At 51.3% G+C, this 19,568-nt stretch overlaps 1 protein-coding gene across 1 annotated transcript; it reads left to right on the top strand.

Annotated features, from left to right (window-relative positions):
• The first annotated feature begins 8,126 nt into the window (after positions 1–8,126).
• On the top strand, positions 8,127–18,495 carry LOC100090360 (keratin, type II cuticular Hb4). The gene is made up of 9 exons (XM_029073182.2): positions 8,127–8,968; positions 10,842–11,050; positions 11,923–11,983; positions 12,815–12,910; positions 13,869–14,033; positions 14,696–14,821; positions 16,712–16,932; positions 17,403–17,434; positions 17,655–18,495. The coding sequence occupies exons 1-9, from the start codon at positions 8,501–8,503 to the stop codon at positions 17,978–17,980; spliced, it is 1,704 nt and encodes a 567-aa protein (XP_028929015.1). The 5' UTR covers positions 8,127–8,500; the 3' UTR covers positions 17,981–18,495.
• Positions 18,496–19,568: the final 1,073 nt, after the last annotated feature.

Here is a 19,568-nt window from a genome sequence, read left to right as displayed (position 1 = left end):
AAGCGCTTGGGAGAGTACGGCAGAATTAGCAGACACGTTCCCTGCCCATAATGAGCTTACAGTTCAAAAGGGAAGTCAGACATTAGTATGAATAAATAAGCTATGCATAATATATAATTTAAAGATATGTCAATCAGTGCTGTGGGGCTGGGGATGGGGCGAATATCAAACGTCCAAAGGTCACAGGTCCAAGTGCAAAGAAGATGCAGAAGGGAGAGTGAACTGGGGAAAAGAGGGCTTAATTGGGGAAACCCTCTTAGAGGAGTTGTGACCTCAATTATCCACCACACACAATTAGCCACCACTCACAAACATACTTCCTGTTGCCCACTCTGAGGCTCCTCGGGCAAGGGTGGGGAAGGTAGGAGAGGAGGGAAAACTCTAGAGTGTCCAGAAGGAAGCTAATAATGAACGGTTGAACTGTGCTTTCTGGATTATCTGTGGATTTGGATTATCCACATTTCTTCCTTTCTCCCACGGCTTTGGGTCATATTCAGCTGCGCTAGAGCTCAAATTCATTCATTCTTTCATTCAATCGTATTCATTGAGTGCTTACTATGTGCAAAGCACTGAACTAAGCCCTGGGAGTATAATATAACAAGAAACAGACACATTCCAGGCCCACAGTGAGTTTACAGACTAGAGGGGAAGACAGACTTTAATAAGCATAAATAAATAAATTACAGATACATAAAGATATATACATATGTGCTACGGGGATGGAAGGGAGGATGAATGAAAGGAGCACATCAGGGTGAGGCAGAAGGGAATGGGAGAAGAGGAGAGGAGGGCTTAGTCAGGGAAGGCTTCTTGCAGGAGATGTACCTTCAATAAAACTTCGAAGTGGAGGAGAGCAATTATCTGTCTGATATGAGGCGGGAGAACATTCCAGGCCAGAGGATGTGGGCGAGAGGTTGGCAGCGAGATAAATGAGATAGAGGTAGATAGAGATAGATATAAATGAGATAGAAGGTTAGCATTAGAGGAACGAAGGATACGGGCTGGGTTATAGTAGGAGAGTAGCAAGGTGAAATAGGAGGGGCCCAGGTGATTAAGTGCTTTAAAGCGAATAGTGAGCAATTTTTGTTTTATATAATAAGTCAAAAAAGATTCAAATTAGTCTACAGTCAGGAAACCTAAAAGAAGAAAGGAAAATAAATGGCATGGGGTTGGTCTTCCCCCAAACTGCAGGAGGCTAACTCCAAATTTGAGGGCTGTGGCTGGAAATGTGTAGCCTAGTGGAAAGAGCACAGACCTGAGAGTCAAAAGGACCTGGGTTCTAGCCCTGACTCTGCCACTTGTCTACTGTGTGACCTTGGTCAAGTCATTTCACTTCTCGGTGCCTCAGTTACCTCATCTGTGAAATGGGGATGAAGAATGTGAGCTCCATGTGGGACAGGGACTGTGTCCAACTTGATTACCTTGTGTCTACACCAGTGTTTAGAAGAGTGCCTAACACATAGTAAGTGCTCGACAATTATCATAAAAAAAAAGAAATAACGGGCTACTACAGAGGTGCCAGGTGAGGTCTACTCTCCCCAGAGCTCAGCCTCTCATTGGAGAATGGTATTCATTATTGAGTGCTTACTATGTGCAGAACACTTTACTAAGGCATCAGAGAAGAAAGGCAGACAACTGGTATGGTCAGACACCAGAGAGAGTGATAAAGCGAAAAGGCTGGGAGACTGGTAGTCAGTAGACCTGGGTTCTAATTTTGTTCATTTGTTTGTTTTGTGGTATTTGCTAAGTGCTTACTACATGTTAAGTACTGTTCTCCACACTTAAATAGAGGCAAGCTTATCAGTTTGGACACAGTCCCTGCCCTACATGGGGCTCACAGTCTAAGTAGGAGATAGTAGGATTTTAATCCCCATTTTACAGTTGAGGAAACTGAGGTACAGAAAAGTTAAAAGACTTGACCAAAGTGACACAGTAAGCAATTGGCAGAGCTGAGATGAGAAACTAGGGCCTCTAACTCCCAGGCCCATGCTCTTTCCACTAGGCCATGCTGCTCTGTAACCTTGGGTGAGTCACGGAATTTCTCTAGGCCTCACCATCCCCATCTGTCAAATGGGGATAGGATCCCTTCTCCTCCCCCATGCATCCCTGGCCTTCCTCTTTGACTGGGAGTCCTGTGTGTGTGCGTTGGGGGGTGGGGGGCAGATAATGGGTCTGATAGAATAATCCTACATCAATCCCAGCATTTAGCACAGTGAATGGCACGTAGTGTAGACTATTGTCTCTAGATTGTAAGCTTGGGTAGGGAGCATGTCTGCTAATTCTGATGTATCATACTCTTCCAAGCATTTAGTACAGTGCTCTGCACATAGTAAGCATTCAATAAATAATTTTGAATGAATGAATAGCTCAGCTATTCTAACTGGCCTTCTCTCCTATTTCCGTTGGGCCTGCTGTCTAATTTTTTTTAAAGTGGCACATCTCACCCTTTCTTTTTTCCCCTCTTCCCCCCCAGGCTTTGTGAGGGTGTCGGCCCTGTGAATATCTGTAAGTGTCCCCTACTCCCACTGTTGGGTTTGGGGAGCTGGGGGCAGGAGGGGCCCAGGAGAAAGAGGGTAGGAAGGGGAGAAGGGTCCTGGTTGGGGGGAGGTTTATGGAAAGAGGGTCCCAGAGAAGAGGATCCTGGTGTATGGGGAGAGGAGGTTCCTGGGGAAAGGAGGACCCCAGGAGGAGGAGGAGAGAAGCAGTGTTGCCTAGGGGATAGAGCACGGGCCTTGGAGTCAGAAGGACCTGGGTTCTAATACTGGCTCTGCCACTTGTCTGCTGGGGCAAATCACTTCACTTCTCTGAGCCTCAGGTACTTCATCTGTAAAATGAGGGTTAAGATTATGAGCCCCACGTGTGACATGGGCTGTGTCCAGCCTGATTATCTTGAAACTGCCCCAGTGTTTAGTATAGTGTCTGGCACGTACTAAGCACTTAACAAATACTGTAAAAGAAAAAGTCCTTAGAGAGGAAAGGGAGGAAGATTCCAGGGATGGGGGAGGAAGGAGGTCCTCAAGGGAGGAGGGTCCCAGGAGAGGATATTCCAGGGTAAAGTAAGGGAAGGATTATCCTGGGGGGAGGAAGATGAAGAGGGTCCTTGGGGAAAGAGGGGAAAGATACTGGATGGTGGAGGGCAGGCTGGGGGAGTCCTGAGGGGAGTTCCAGGTAGAAGTAGGATTCTGGCAGGGAAGGGGGAAGGATGGGGAAGAATATTTCAGGGGAGGAGAATTCCAGGGTGGATAAGAGTCCTTGAGAGAGGAGAAGGAGGAGGTTCCCCAGGGCCCCCACCTCATGCTTGGCACCTTCTCCTCCGTAGCGGTGAGCAGCTCAAAAGGAGCCAGCATCCTGTACGAGCCATGCCCGGGGGGCACCCCAGTGGTGAGGACCGACTTCTGTCCCATGCCCTCCAGCGTGGTGCGTGGGAGTGGAGGCTGTGGAAATCTGGTGGTCGGCACTGGAGAACTCTACATCCCCTGCACGCCAGGGGGCTTCAGCTGCGGGAGCGGGAGGGGCTCGGGTGTGAAATTCGTCTCCCCATGCTCTTCGGGGCCAAACAAATGATGAGAGGCCTTGTTTCCAGGGCCGGGGACGAATCTCCATGGGCACAAGCGCCCCCTCATAGCTTCTCCCCAGCTTTTCCCAGACGTTTCCACATGTTTCCTGTTGTCCCAAGAAGGGGTCAGAATCGGGGAAGGGCGTGTGTGTCCCTGAAGGCCCCTCTCCTACTCCCCAGCTGGGTCTCTACAAGTCTCAGGGAGCTCGTGGGCATTGTAGAGAGACCCGGGCAGTTTGTTTCTGGATCTTCAATGTCTGTCACCTCGTGGTTCATCTTTTCTCTTTGCTCTGCAATAAACTCGCTCCGCTGATGCATGGCCAAAGAGCTGCCATCATTAAACCGGAAGACAAGACTGAGGGCTGAGTCGGGCTGGGGCCGGGAAAGACTGAGTCATCCTTCAAAGGAGAAGGACTTCTCTGTCTCCACTAGGTTTAGAGCAAGGTGGAATGGATTTATGTTAAAGTGAGAGGGATTTGAATTAGACCTAAGTGAGAATGTTCTTAACAGTAGTATTAAGAGACACAGGAATTGGGGGGGGGGCGTGGGGGGCGAGAGGGGAGCGGAGATGGAAGGAAATTGTAATAAGTGCTGCTTTTTCATTATTTGAAAGGTCCTGGAGTTTGAGGGATAAAAGAAAAGGAGGGTCTTGGGGCGGGAAGGTCCTCATTATTCCACAAACACAAAGGGATGGAGAATATGAGGAGGAGTCCAGGAGTATAAGATGATTGGGTATCAAGGAAAATAAATCCAAATCGTTAATGTCAATTATCTGCACACCAGGAAGAGGCATGCTAACAAAAGCAACAGAAAAGCCAAAGTGGAACAATTTCTTCGATGGAATTGGGCATTAGAGGAGGCAATCCTAGGGTCTGCCTGGGTTGGGGGAGGAGGGAGTCCAGAGAGGTTGAAGAGAACGCAGATTGCTTACAAAGTTAGAATTTACCACATATAATCATAGTCCACTCTCTGTCAAATAGAGTTTGACTAACAGATGAGTGAGAAAAAGACTGACTCCATGGAAAGTGTCAGACGTGACGCCATGCCTCATCTGTCAGTCATTTCTTTCCATGTTCTTATGCTCAACCTCTCCTATCATCATCATCATCATCATCAATGGTATTTATTGATCGCTTAAGGTGTGCAAAGCTCTATACTAAGCACTTGGGAGAGTACAATACAACAGAGTTAATAGTTTTGTTCCCCACCCACAACGATCTCACAATCTCTCCTACCAAGTTACGTCTCCCCCTACCCCTCTCCTCTCTGGGCCCTTAGCTCCCTCCCAGACCCTACCCTCAGCACTCAACCAACAGTGCAAATGAGATGTAAATGATACCCAAGAATAAGCCTATCCGCATGTGACTGTGGCCCTTGGGAAGACCCTCGCTGGAGTTTTCTGCATCTCCTCCCCATCTAGGAAACTCAGCAGAGCAAATGGGGAACCCCAGGAATGAAAGGAGAGAGGCTAGGCCTCCCAGCTCCCTCCTCTGCAGTGGAAGGTGAACAAGACCTAGGAAGCAGCCTCTTCCGGACCGCCTACGTGTCCTGCCACTTTCAAATTCAACCCTAATTCAGTATTATTCCAATTCCGAAGTCCCCTTTCACCCCAGTGTTTTTAAGTTCCAGTGGGAGCAATTTAGGTTAGACCAGAAAGATATGGAGGGGCCACCTCAGAGACTTACTATCACCCTTGTCTTGTCTTATGCCATCCAGTCGTCTCCGACCCTTAGCGACATCTCTGACACGTCTCTCCCAGATCACCCCGCCTCCATCTGCAATCGTACTGGTAGCATATCGATAGAGTTTTTTGGATAAAAATACGCAAGTATTTTTCTTGCGCTGTAAACTTGAGTGTCCGCCCTCGACTCTCTCCCATGCCAATACTGCCCAGCACAGGGAAATTTTGACTCGTAGCAGATTGCCTTCCATTCTCTAGCCACTGCCCAAGCTAGGAATGGAATAGGTTTGCCTCTGCATGACTCTCCCTCCCGTAGTCAAGACTAGCAGGCACTGGAAACTCTCCAGGTGCGACCCTGAGAGGGGAAGTGTCACCCTACAGAGGGTTTATTTGAGCATTCTCCCATTTACCTGTGGTCATCCTTACCTTTCCAGAAGGAAAACATCAACTGGCCCTACCCTTTTCCTCGCCCCTTTGTGATGTCACTCATGACATCACCGCTTCTCCGAAACCCCACCCAGGAGCCTGGAATCCTAGATGCTGACCCACTCTGCAGGGTAGAATTAGGCCGATCCTCCCCTGCCCTCAAGGAGGTGACACTTTCAGCTGACGAGACAGATAATAGGGTATGATTTTTAAGCTGATGAGACAGATAACTGGACACATTCCCCTTGTGGGTGTTTTTCTGCTTGGGTTGCACAGAAGGCAGGGAGGAGAGGGTTTGGGCCTCTGTCCCTCTCCCTCGTCCCCTCTGCTCTCCCTCCTCTCTGCTCCCTCTGCCCTTCTTCCCAGAGCTGGGGGACAAGACCCCCAAGGGGAGGTAAAAGCTGAGACTGGGGAAGAGGGGATTAAGGACAAGGCGGACCCCAGGATTTATGTCTGAGAAAGATTGTCTCCTCAAGTGCCCCGAGGACAGAGCGGGGAATAGGATTGCAGGAGGGGGGATTTGGGTTAGACCCAAGGAAGACGAGAAGGGCTGAAATGATCTGGCCGGAGGCCTTCCAGGCCGAGAGATCCAGGATGGGCCCCGGCATCCCGATCCGGTTCCTGCCGGCTCATTCTCTCCCAGCAAGCCGTGACAAGTGGCCCAGAGTCAAGCCGTGTCGGCGCCGGCTCCGTGACTCCACACAAACGCTTCCCGGAGGGAGATGCCTTCTCCGGGGGCTTCTCCCCTCTAACCCTCGCCCCCTCCCTATGATCCCCCTGCCCTCGCTCCCCTCTGTTGCCCCTTCCCACCTGTTGTCTTCCTTCCAAAGAAGCAGCGTGGCGCAGTGGAAAGAGCACGGGCTTTGGAGTCAGGGCTCATGAGTTCGAATCCCAGCTCTGCCACTTGTCAGCTGTGTGACTGTGGGCAAGTCACTTAACTTCTCTGTGCCTCAGTTCCCTCATCTGTAAAATGGGGATGAAGACTGTGAGCCCCACGTGGGACAACCTGATTCCCCTGTGTCTACCCCAGCGCTTAGAACAGTGCTCTGCACATAGTAAGCGCTTAACAAATACCAACATTATTCCAAAGAAGGAGGGACCAAGCTGCCGACTGCTGTCAGACTCTCTCCCTCCCCCCACCCCATCCGGTTTCCGACCATGGGGTCCTGGCTGCCCTCCTCCCACTCCGCTCCTGTCCCAAATCGGCAAAGCCCCGAGTGGGACCCCAACACCCTCGCCCCCGAATCCCATATCCCTCCGTCTCCGGTCTTTCTTTGTCTGCTTCCTCTTCCCCTCCCACCCAACCCCACTGAGGCTCCATCTACACCGGTCAATTATCCAGATCCAGTCCCTCAATCCAACGTCCTGTTGACGGGTATAGACCCCAAACCCGCCTGTTTCTTCCTACCATCCCACTCCTTCCCCTGCGGACGACCAGCCGCAAAGTGACTCAGAACTACCCCATATGTATATAAATGTGGTGGGGAAAAGCAGTGGATTCCCTGGGATGGCGAACGGAGATGCTTCTCTGCCCAAACTCTCTGGTTTGGGAACTTCCTCCTTATTCTGACTGACCACCAATCAATAAATCAATCAACGGTCTTTATTGAACAGCATTATACTATAGCACTCAGGAGAGTCCAGTGCAATTGATGGACAGAATCTGGGAAGCAGCGTGGCCTAGAGGAAAGATCACAGGCCTGGGAGTTACTTATCTGCTCTATGACCTTGGTCAATTCACTTGTTATCTGTGCCTCAGTTCCCTCATCTGAAAATGGGGATCTAATACCTGTTTTCCCTGTTTCTTAGACTGAGCCCCCTGTGGGATCTGGTGATCTTGTAGCCCAGCTCTTAGTACAGTGTTTGGCACATAATAATCTTATTATTATTATCCCTATCATCTAGAACCGTACAGCCTATACATCCCGACCCCAGTGACTTGTCCCTGCCTCCACCTACTCTCACTGTCCCTTTCTGCCGAACATGGGGACAAAAGAGATGCCCGGATGGTCCGAGCCGTCTCCCACACTCCATACGAAAGGATCTATCCGTGTTTCAAGGCCAGCCGGCAGTCAAACAGATCATCAGAGTGGCTTAGTGGAAAGAGCACGGGCTTGAGAGTCAGAGGTCGTGGGTTCTAATCCCCGATCCGTCATTGTCGGCTGTGCGACTCTGGTCAAGTCACTTAACTTCTTTGTGTCTCAGTTACCTCATCTATAAAATGGGGATTAAGACTGTGAGCCCCACCTGGGACTGAAAACCTTGTAACTCCCCCAGCGTTTAGAGAAGTTCTTGGCACATAATAAGCCTTAACAAATACTATTATTATTATCGTCCCTCGGCCAAACCATCGTTCCAGGGGACGGGGGAACGGGGGGACGAGGTCGGGGGTAGTGGGGGTGAACCACATAATGAGGGCCGGGGGTGCAACAGCAGCGGCACGATCTCGTCTCCCTCCTGTTAGCCTCCTAACCTTCCAGTGGCGAACGGCCTGTTTGTGTTTTACGGGAACATAAAGTTGATGCCATTCTAATGGCCATTTGGGGGGAGGACTGGGGCCCTAATGCATGTGGATTTATGGGACATTAGGTTTGCGGGAACAGGCGTGTCCCAGATTAACTCAGGGTGCTAAAGACATGGAGGGTTTCAGCTTACCACCCCAAGCTCATAAATGCCAATGAATAGTTTTCCCCCCCGCTTTTATGGGGCCAAACCTCAGGCCTTCCCCGTCCATAAAAGAGGGAGAGCGCTCCTGAGTTCCAGAGGCCTCTCAGCCGCCGGTTAACCTGTACCCGCTCCGTTTTCCGACTCCTGTTCTGCTCCCTCCGAGAGACATCATGTCCTGTCGTTCCCTGATCTCCAGCCGCCGCTGCACTTCGGGCTTCAGCTCCTGCTCGGCCTTGGCTCCTCAGGCCTCCAGCTGTCAACGCATCAGCACCGTCTCCTGCCGGAGCGGGGTCGGCTCTGGCCGGCGGGCGTTTGCGGGCTTCGGCAGCCGCAGCGCCGTTTCCTTCGGGTCCTGCTCGCCCCGCATGGCCGTGGCCAGCTCCTTCCCGGGGCGTTGCGGGTTCGGCTTCGGGGGAGGCTACGGAGGGAGCTACCGGCTCGGTAGGGCCGGGGGCTTCGGCTACCGCTCGGGAGGCGTGTGCGGGCCCAGCCCGCCCTGCATCACCGCGGTAACGGTCAACGAGAGCCTGCTGACCCCGCTCAACCTGGAGATCGACCCCAACGCCCAGCGCGTGAAGCACGAGGAGAAGGAGCAGATCAAGGGTCTCAACACCAAGTTCGCCACCTTCATCGATAAGGTGGGGCTGGGGGCTGGTGCGGAGGATGACGCTTTCGGGTTTGGACGCTGAGAGGTTTGCCTGGAGACTCAGGGACCCGCTTGGCGTCTGCTCCATCTCGGACGTTTCGTTCCGAGGGCTTTCAGCGTGGCTTAGTGGAAAAAGCACGGGCTTGGGAGTCAGAGGATGTGGGTTCTAATCCCGGCTCCGCCTGTTGTCTGTTGTGTGACCGTGGGCAAGCCACTTAACTTTTCTGAGCCTCAGTTCCCTCATCTGGAAAATGGGGATGAAGACTGAGCCCCTCGTGTGACAACCTGATTACCTTCCCCAGCGCTTAGAACAGTGCTTGTCACATAGTAAGCGCGTTACAAATACCATCGTTATTATTATTATTATTATTGCCGCTCTGTGGATCGAAATGAGTTGAAAATGCTTTCTCCTCTCGGCGGGAGGCGGGAGGGGATCGGATTTTTCCAAGAGCTCTCAACTCAGCAGTTTCCGTTACTGAGCTATTCTGGTTTCTCCATCGCAGCTCCTTTGTTATGACAAAGGAGGCAGTTTTCGTCGGTAGTTAGAGCAGGGCTTCTTCACCTGTTAAATTTTTAAGAGGACCGCTCCCAGAGGATGGTGGGTTTTGAGATCAGCCGTGATCGGGTAGCTAGGATGTCATCGGAGAAGCTGGGAGGAGGAGAGGGAAGGTCTCCAGCAGCAAAATCTCAGGGTTCGGAGTGCACTGCAGCACAATAATAATAGCTGTGGTATTTGTTAAACGCTTACTATGCGCCAGGCACTGTTCTAAGCTCTGGAGTAGATACGAGGTAATTAGGTTGGACACAATCCCTTTCCCACATGGGGCTTACAGCCTTAATCCCCATTTTATAGACGAGGTAACTAAGCATAGAAAAGTCAAATTTGCTCAACGTCACTCAGCAGACAAGTGGCAGAGCCGGGATTAAGACACCTGGCTTCTCCTCCCCCTCCCTTGATCTTGTGGAATACTTGGTGGGGGGGGGGGGGGGGGAAGCAGCGGGAGGAGAGAAAGAAAGAGAAAGAGAAAAAGAAGCAAAGATAGCGCTAAAGAGATAAAGAAAAAGAAACTAACAGAGCTAGGGAGAGAGGGAAGCAAAGATAGCGATAGACAGAGAAATGGTAGACCAAAACGGAGGCAGAGACAGAAAGGCGGGCATAGAAAGAGATAGAGAAAAAAGAAAGAGAAAGACAGAGAAAAAGAGGAAGACACGGCAATTTAGACAAAAATAGAGACAGAGGGAAAAAGAAAGGCAAAGAGAAAGAGGCAGGTAGACACAGATATAGAGACAAAGATAAAGAGACAGAGTAAAATGAAAAAGACAAAGTGAGACAGAGATAGAGATAGGAATTAGAACCCAGGTCCTCAAATTCCATTCCAAAACCATTTTAAAAATGGTGGGTTTAGGCTATATAGGAGTTTGCTATAACGATGCTTAGCTGTATTTTCTGCCTCTCCACTTGGAAAGGGGAGAGCGGGGGTGAGAGTCTAACCAGGGCTAGTAAACTGGGGCCTATATGCCGGGAGGTTCTCAGAGACGATATTGTATAAACGCTTGGATGGTTTCTTTAGAAGCAATCTTTTTTCTTTTTTAAAAAAGTCACCCATTTTTATAGGGAACAGACGGTCTAACAGGAAATAGATTGATGACAGTCCGGAATGAAAGCCTGGAAAAAAACTAGGAAATTTTATATTATGGGCCAGATGCTGAAGATCAGGGAGAAAAGGAGTTACTCTCCCACGTTTATTCATAGATCATGAGCCCCTCGAGGGACAGGGTTCGTGTCTAATGTCCGTGTCCGTGTATTTTTCCCCAGCGCTACCTGTGCGCATTAAGCGCTTAATAAATATCGTTACTTCCACCAGGTGCGTTTCCTGGAGCAGCAGAACAAGCTGCTGGAGACCAAATGGCGCTTCATGCAGCAGCAGAAGAGCTCCAGAAGTAACCTTGAGCCTCTCTTCGAAACCTATATCCGCACCCTGCAGCAGCGGCTGGACAGCGCCGCGAGCGACCGTGCCCGGCTGGAGTCCGAGTACAGCCAGATTCAGGGTGTCCTGGAGGGATTCAAGAACAAGTGAGAGGGTTTGGGGGTCCCGGGAGCCTGGGTTCGGGAGGCCGGGGGGGGCCTGGGAGACGGGACCTGGGGTCCAGTGGAGGGAGCTGGAGCGTCCCCCCCACTCCCAGGGGGAACGTGTTGAACGCCTCTGCTCCATGGGGGTCGCGGTCGGAAGGAATGGTGGTAGAGAAAGGGCTCCACGTGTTGCATTTCCTGTGGACGAGGGCAAAACCGAGTCTGGAACAGCCCTCGGGACCTCAGCTCGTGTCCTTCTGCTATTTCGCCTAGTCGCCCCCATCCCGGGCCACTGGGACTCTTATCCACCGCATCCCGGGAACGAGAAGCATCCCTTGGGCCCGGTCTCCCTACCTGATGGTCTGGTTAATTTGTGAGGATACAGTTGGCTGTCCTCGAGGCTCAGTACAACCTTCAGGATCCTCCTTAAGGTTTCTCTGTGTATCTCTCTGTCTCTCCATCTCTGCATCTCTGTATCTCTCTCTTATTTTTATCTGTCATTCTGTTTCTCCATTTTTCTCTGCCTCTCTCTCCCTCTGTGTCTTTTTTTTCTGTCTCTTTCACTGTGTTTCTGTCTCTTTCTGCCTCTCTGATTTTTTGTCTCTCTCTCTCTCTATCTGTCCCTTTCTCCCTTTCTGTCTTTGTCTCTTTCTATCTCTGTCTCTCTGATTCGGTCTTTCTATCTCTGTCTCTCCCTGCCCTTCTCTATCTCTCCGACTGCCTCTTTCTGATTATGTCACTGCTTCTCCATATGTCTCTGTTTCTTTCTCCCTTTATCTTTGTTTCTGTCTCTCTGTCTTCTATCTTGGTTTCTCTGCCTCTTTATCTCTTACTCTCTATCCTCTCCTTCCTCAACTACCCCTCTTCTCCCACAGATACGAGGAAGAGGTCGGGTTCCGGGCTGCGGCAGAGAATGAATTTGTGGCGCTGAAGAAGGTAATGACAGAAATCCCTGGGCCCTAAAACGGGGGATTAAATTCCCTACCACACCCAATGCTCCCTGTTTCACTAGCCAGTTAACACTGTGAGCAGGGGAAGGTGAAGAGAGTTTTTTTTTTGGCTGTGCTGCAGCCTGGAAGGAGTGAAAACCATAAGGTTGGGGCCATGCAGTTAGGGTTTCTCTGTTGTATTATCATGTCCCAGTGTGTGCATCGTGATTGGTTCAGTAGGCTGCCTGATTGACAGCTGCTGCCCAGACTACTGCCAGCTCCGGATATCCCTCACCCACACCCTGCCACTGAACTGTCTGGACTCCAGGGGCTGTCCAGGGAACTGGGGACTTGAAAAGCCTGAAGTGGAGAATAAAAACCTGGCTATTGTCTGGGGGCAGGGGGCTCGAAGAATTGACCTCCTGAGGTTCCTCTGAATCAGTGATGGGACTTTCCAAGCTCAGAGAGAGAGGCAGCACAGCGAGGCAAGGAGTCCTGTCTGGAATCCACCTACCCAAAGGAAGGGAGATGCTGGAGTCCAGCAAGGAGCAACCAAGGAACAGAAAGCAACTCCGGAAGGAAAGTTCAAGGAACTAGGGGTGTTTAGTAAGAAGAGGGAAAGGCTGAGTGGATGATGACACCTAGTACCCACAAAGGGCTTCCAGGTGTCAGGAACTGACCCCTCTATTCTCCATCCCCCGGGGACGTTTAGCCATGGGACAGACCCCTCAAAGCTTTTGGCTCAGAGACAGGGGGCTGGATCATTTGATTTCCCAAGACCCACTTCCCAGATCTAGGAGTCTGTGCACCAACAACCCCCTCCTCTCCCCTCTCCTAGGAAGTGGACATGGCTTTCCTGAACAAGGCAGACCTGGAGGCCAACTTGAACACCCTGGTCCAGGAGAATCACTTCCTGAGAACTCTCTATGAAGAGGTGAGCCTTCCCATCATTCAGCCTCACTCTGGCCTCCCCACTTTCATTCATGGCCCCCAAACCAAGGTCTCTCACTAATAGCAACAGTGATGGTATTCATGTCTGTGCTGTAATTTAAGAGCTTGGGAAGTAGCAGAGAAGCACCCTGCCCTCACAGAGCTTCCCCTCTAACTGGGGAGACACACCACTTAGGCTGGGAACAACCTTGAGAAGAATTTCCACATTCGTGATGGCTCCGTAAGCAGTGTGGCCTAGTGGTTTAGGAGCCAGGGGACCTGGGTTCTAATCCCATTTCTGCCACTTACCTGCTGAGGGACCTTGGGGAAGTCACTTAACCTCTCTGTGCCTCCATTACCTCATGTGTAAAATATGGATTTAATACCTCTTCTCTCTCCCTCCTTGACTGCGAGGGCAGGGATTGTGCTCAATCTCATCTCAAATCTACCCATGTGCTTAACAGTGTTTGGCATATGGAAGCACTTAACAAATACCATCATTATTATTACTATTAGTGCTCTGAAGCAGTAGTAATAATAGTAGCTATTGAGACCTTTTCGTTTGTAGAGCAGTAGGATAGTAGTAATAATAGTATTTTTAAGTACTTACTGTGTACAGAGCACAGTACTAAGCACTAGGAGAGAATACATAAATTGGAGTTAGATGCGATTTTTCTCCTCATAATCTAAGAGTAAAAAGTGGGGATCGATATATCAAGAATGATGAAAAAATGGACACAACTCAGACATTTATGCAAAATAAAAGCAAAATCATCAGGGTACTGTGTCTAGAGAAGAAAGGGCTGAGGGGAGTCCTGGTGGCAAAGGGGTGAAGCAGCCTGTCTCCGGGACAGTAGATCCCTTAAGGAATCGCACAGTAGGTGCTCAGTAAATAGACTTGTTTGCTCGGCCTGAGCAAGTGACTGATCTCCTGTTCTTGTCCTCTGCCCTCCCCACCCTAGGAGATTCGCCTGCTGCAGTCCCAGATCTCTGAGACCTCGGTCATCGTCAAGATGGACAACAGCCGCGACCTGGACCTGGACGGCATCATCGCCGAGGTCAAGGCCCAGTACGAGGAGATCGCCCAGCGCAGTCGGGCCGAGGCCGAGTCCTGGTACCAGTCTAAAGTGAGGAGCAGATTTGATTGACACGTGAAGACACATGGGGCTGATGGACAGTCTGGAGGGTGGGGGGTTGGAGGAAGAGGAGGAAATGCACTGCCCCTTTTTAAGGACATTATCAGTCAAAAAAAGCACCACCCCAGGAGGCTCCACCCTTAAGTTGGACAGCCTGAAGACTTTCCTGGTCTGCTAAGGGGAGGTAGTCCAGTCCTGTGGGAGGGACCTTTATGGAAGAGATAGGAGGAAGGTGGGGGGAAGATCCAGGAGTCCCTGGGCACATGAGATGAGTCGGCTAAGTCACAGTATAGTGTGGGCAACGTGTAAATCCGTGACAGTGAGCCCTGATCTCCCATAAGAAATCATGGAAATCAGGCAGCGGGCCTTTAAGTCTCTCACACTCCCTGGTGCTGGGTCTCTCAGAGTCCCTAGTTCTGGGTTTTGGGTGGGGTAGGAGAAGGGAGGGCGAGGGGTATAGGGACTAAGTCTGGGGGAGAGCAGTAGGAGAGAAGGGGCAAGGCTAAGGCCAACTCAGCAGCCGGAGTGACCTTGTCCGGCCAGACAGCTCAGAGGGAGGGCTTAGATTATGTGAACCATTGGTTGGGGTAGACCTGACTCCAGGTTGCACCCTACAATCTTGGATGACCCTCAACCTCTTCTGACCCCTGCAGTATGAGGAGATGCGGATCGCGGCCGGACAGCATAACGACAGCTTGCGTAATAGCCGCAACAACATCAACGAGTTGAACCGACAGATCCAGAGGCTGAGGGCCGAGGTGGAGCACGCCAAGGCCCAGGTATGGCAGGGGGGTGAGGCTGAGATGGGGGTGGGGACATGCAGGGGGACGGGTAGGGGAGAGGACAACTAGGTGGGGTGCACTGGCCTGTAAGTGGATGTCTCTGTCTCCAGCCTCTCCAGAGCTGGTCACAGGGGATTGTCAGAAAGAGGAAGGAACACAATTCTGCCCTCAAAGACCTGTCAACCTTATGGGGGAGACAGGACACACAGACACATGCAAGTGTGCACACACACACACATACACACACCTGTGCTGAGTGCTGGGAGAGGGGCAGAGAGAGGAGAAGACACAGTCCCTACCTTCAAGGGGCTGCCAATCTGATGGGACACATAGGGGACACACACACACACACACAGGGTACAGGGGAAAAACTGGCCAGAGGAGACACGGGTCCTGCCTTCGAGGAGCTGCCTCCCTAATGGGAAAGACCCACGTTCAAAGGGGCAAAAAGCACCAGAAACAGAAAAATTGACCCTCATTTTCAGAGAACCGCAATGAGAGCCATAGGGTTACGAGGACAACCGGAGCCAGATTCCTGAAGACAGTGGATTTTTTTTAAGCAGCATTTAGAAAGAAGGGAGGGGCCTGAGGTGGTGAAGGGGAGCAAGAGGGCATTCCAGGTAGAGGAAATGGCATGGTGATGGGTAGTAAGCAGGTTGTTTGGAAAAGCAGGACGTAGGGTTGGTAGTTAGGGGCCTTTAAGGGGCTTAAAAGACGATGAGAAGACTCAACACCTCCGAGGGAAACACGTCACGATGCTGCATGTTTTAGGAGCCAATAAAACTCTGCTCCTCCAGGGTGGGGCTAGGAAAGGGACCAAGGATCCAGGATAATCACGCTCCACTGTTCTGAGTCAACAGAACCATGATTCATGTCCAGCTTGTTGAAGAAATACACCCACCCACTGGGGTAGGGAACAAGGCTCTCTTGAAGGAGAGGGTGAGAATCAGGGACCATTCGGATAATTATCTAGTTCCCTGGCTTATTCTAGCCACAGGCATTCTCCCACCTCAGTGGTCTGGAGGGCTTTGGGGAAAGTTGGTTCCAAAGCTTGAGGTGTTCCAATCTCCAGGGTCAAAAGATACTATTTTGTTCGAGTTATCCAGATAATTGGTCCTATTAATTGAACCCAAATTTCCCACAAATTTATTGATGTTTCCAGCCTCTTCTAACTGCTGGAGCAAATGATAATAACTGGTGTTTTCTAATCACTTCCTAGAACCCAATCACTGCCCTAAGCGTTGGGGGAGATACAAGAGACTCAGATCTGACACAGCTCCTGTTCCACATCGAGTTCACAGTCTAAGAAGGAGGGACAGCAGGGATCTTCTTTCCTTTTTACAGAGTAGGAAGCTGAAGCTCAGAGTGGTTAGGCGACTAGCCCAAGGACCTACAGCTGGAGAGTAGAAGAACTGGGATTAGAACCCAGGTCTTCTGGTTCTCACTGGAACTCTGATGCTGGCTTGGAACTCATCAACACAGCACCAAAGATATGAAGGACAGGGGATTATCTGTGGAACCCAAGCCAAGGAGTTGTCCTAACTGGATCGCTCAGGCCTCAATTCCCCTTTCGCAGTATAACACTTCCGTTTTCTTTTTCCTGTAGAGAGGGGGTCTTTGAGTCTGTGAAAGCTTCTTAGACAGAGGCTGAGGAGCAGGGTTGGACTACCACAGTGCCCAGTGGGATTGCTCAGTATTCCTGGCAGTGAAATCCTGCCTCAACAACAAGTCATCAACTCCCAGAAGCCCCTGGGAATGCCTCCCAGCAGCCTCCCCTCTTGGCTCTTTTCTAAACTGTGAGAGGAGGGAAATCATTCAGCACTGAGGAATTGGAAGGAGGAAAAATCAGCGAATTTTGCGAACCAACGCCCTCTCTCCCTGCTGCAGCGCTGCAAGCTGGAGGCGGCGGTGGCGGAAGCCGAGCAGCAGGGCGAGGCGGCCCTCAACGACGCCCGGGCCAAGCTGATGGACCTGGAGGCCGCGCTTCAGCAGGCCAAGCAGGACATGGCCCGCCAGGTGCGGGAGTACCAGGAGTTGATGAACGTCAAACTGGCCCTGGACATCGAGATTGCCACCTACAGAAGGCTGCTGGAAGGAGAGGAGAGCAGGTGAGTCCATTTTCCTATTTCAGCAAGAGTGGGTTTTTCAATGCTAAATGTTTACTGTGTGCCAGGCACTGTACTAAGCATTGTAGTAGATACAAGCCAGTCAGGTTGGACACAGACCCAGTCCCACATTGGGCTCATCGTCTTAATCCCCATTTTCGGATAAGGGAACTGAGGCCTTCAGAAGTGAAGTGACTCACACAGCAAAGTGGAGTTGGGATTAGAACCCACATCCTTCTGTCTCCCAGGCTCTATCCACTAGGCCACGCTGCTTCTTAGGCACCCAGAAGGATGGAAGGCTCCAGAATGATTGGACCTGTGCTAGCTGCCTGGCTGCCTGAGGTGGCTTAGAGACAGAGGGATGGACCGGTTGACCTCCAAGAGAGGGCATTCTGGTCTGGAGGAAATCCATATTAATGTTAATGCTTTTGGCTTCCTAATCTAACCCAATCTGTCCTTTTCCATCTCTCCAGGCTGTGTGAGGGCGTCGGTCCAGTGAACATATGTAAGAATCTCTTATTTCTCCATTCTGTTGTATTACCGAGTTGAGGGTGTTTATTGGGGAGATCGAGATTGGGGTCTGATGGGGGTGAGGAGAGTGGCCTGCAGGCTCTTCCAGGCAGGGGGTGGACATGGGATCAAGGGGAGCCCGTGGGCAGTGGGGGCTTCTGTTCTCTACCCGTGAGTCCACTGTCTGACCCACCTGGGCCTTGTTCCCTCTCCAGCTGTGAGCAGCTCCCGCGGTGGGGTCGTGTGCGGGACGGAGTCTCCCTTCACCACCACCACCTCCTCCTACACCCGCAGCGGTGCCTGCTTCTCCAGCAGCAGCGGGAGCCGGGTCGCCAGCGCCCGGAGTAGCGGCAGCGGTTGCGGGCTCAGCCTGGGCCGGTCCCGGGTGTCCGTGGGTGCCAGCCGAGGGGCCTGCGGGGTCTCTGTCGATACCTGCCCACCGTGCCCTGTGCCCTCCGGGGGCTTCAGCAGCGGGAGTGGCCGGAGCTCCAGTGGCCGGTTCGTCTCCGTCTCCTGCTCCTCGCGTCGGGCCCAGTGCTAGTTATGGAGAAGTCCCGGGAACCAGATGGAGAGAACGAGGCCCAGAGCCGCATGGTGGGACCATAAGGATGGGAAAGTCTCCAAATCTCGCTTCTTTTCTCTTCTCATCCCCTCCTTTCCTTCTCCCCCTTCCCTCTCCTCATTCCCCCCATCCCCTCCCCTCCTCTTTCTTCCCTTCTGCCTGATGTCCCACCTCCTCCTCCTCTGGCTACCATTTTCCCCATTGATAGCTGTTTGCACTGGGCATCTGGATGCCATCAATTGCACTGCTTGCTAGGGTTTTGTGTTGTTTTTGTGGGGGTTAGGATTGAGCCAGGGCTGGCACATGATCCGGGATATACCCCAGGCCTCCAGCGATCCCCTGAGATCAAGAAGGCAGATGTTGGAATGGGAGCGTTGTGGGGGGAGCTGGAGACTTTGTGGCAGACCTATCTGACTACCTGATTATGAGCGTATGGGTGCGTGCGTGCGTTGTATGTCTTTCTTCAATAAACTTGCCAAGCTAATGAACATCAACACACCTGTGTCTTGTCAGTCAATCGGTCAACTGTACTGAGCGCTTACTGTTTGCAGAACACGGTACTAAGTGCTTGGGAAAGTGCAATAGAACAATAAACAGATACATTCCCTGTCCACAATGAGCTTACAGTCTAGAGGGGAAGCTAGACATTAATATAAATGAATAAATCACAGATACGTACGTAAGTGCTGTAGGGCTGAGAGTGGGAATGAATAAAGGGAGGAAGTCAGGTGAAGCAGAAGGGGCAGGGAGAAGAGGAAAGGAAGGCTTAGTCAAGGAAAGTCTCTTGGAGAAGATGTGCCTTCAATAAGTCTTCAACTGGAAGGTGGCTCATCAGGACCCCATCAGCTCCAGATCTTTGGAGGGTTCTTGGGGGGAGAAGAGAAGCAGCACAACTTAAGGGTTAGAACACAGGCCTGGGAGTCAGAAAGACCTGGTTTCTAATACTGGTTCTGGCTTGTGTCTGCTGTTTGACCTTAGGCAAGTCACTTCACTTCTCTGAGTCTCAGTTACCTCACCTGAAAAATGGGGATTAAGGCTGTGAGCCTGATTAGCTCTTATCTATCCCCGTGTTTGGTATACTGCCTAGCACATAGTAAGCAGTTTACAAATACCATTAAAAAAAAGAGTCGACGCAGTGTGGGGGCCGCATAGGAGACGTGAGGAATTAGTTTGGGAAGGCCTTTTGGAGGAGATGTGATTTTAGGAGAGTTTTGAAGTTGGGGACAGCAGTGGTGGGGCTGGAGGGCTCCAGCGAGACATTGCCTGATTTTTATGGTCCCCGCTGCCTTGTTTCCTCATGGCCCCAGGATCCAACGTTCCTGGCCTATCCTAGTTGACTCCTGGTCTCGGAGATGGGGCTGCTCCTAGAGAAGTGGGGAGGAGGGAAACTGGGGGATCCAATGGGGAACCGGTCCCACTGAATCGAGACCTGAGGTCAACAGAGGGCGACCCCAACCCATTACCTTGAATGATACGTCAGTACCTGGACCCTTCCCCGGTCTCCCCCACAGTCCAGATGTGGTGCTACTGAGAAGCACCACGGCATAGTCGATATAGCATAGGCCTG

Source organism: Ornithorhynchus anatinus, chromosome 10 (genome assembly GCF_004115215.2).
Source record: "Ornithorhynchus anatinus isolate Pmale09 chromosome 10, mOrnAna1.pri.v4, whole genome shotgun sequence".
Taxonomy (NCBI): domain Eukaryota; kingdom Metazoa; phylum Chordata; class Mammalia; order Monotremata; family Ornithorhynchidae; genus Ornithorhynchus; species Ornithorhynchus anatinus.
Note: the sequence above shows the minus strand (reverse complement) of the source record. Positions and strands in the feature narration are given on the sequence as shown.

Coding starts and splice junctions, on each gene's coding strand:
- LOC100090360 (XM_029073182.2), top strand. CDS start 8,501: ATGTCCTGTCGTTCCCTGATCTCCAGCCGCCGCTGCACTTCGGGCTTC. Junction 8,969..10,841: donor TCGCCACCTTCATCGATAAG/GTGGGGCTGGGG, acceptor TACTTCCACCAG/GTGCGTTTCCTGGAGCAGCA. Junction 11,051..11,922: donor CTGGAGGGATTCAAGAACAA/GTGAGAGGGTTT, acceptor CTTCTCCCACAG/ATACGAGGAAGAGGTCGGGT.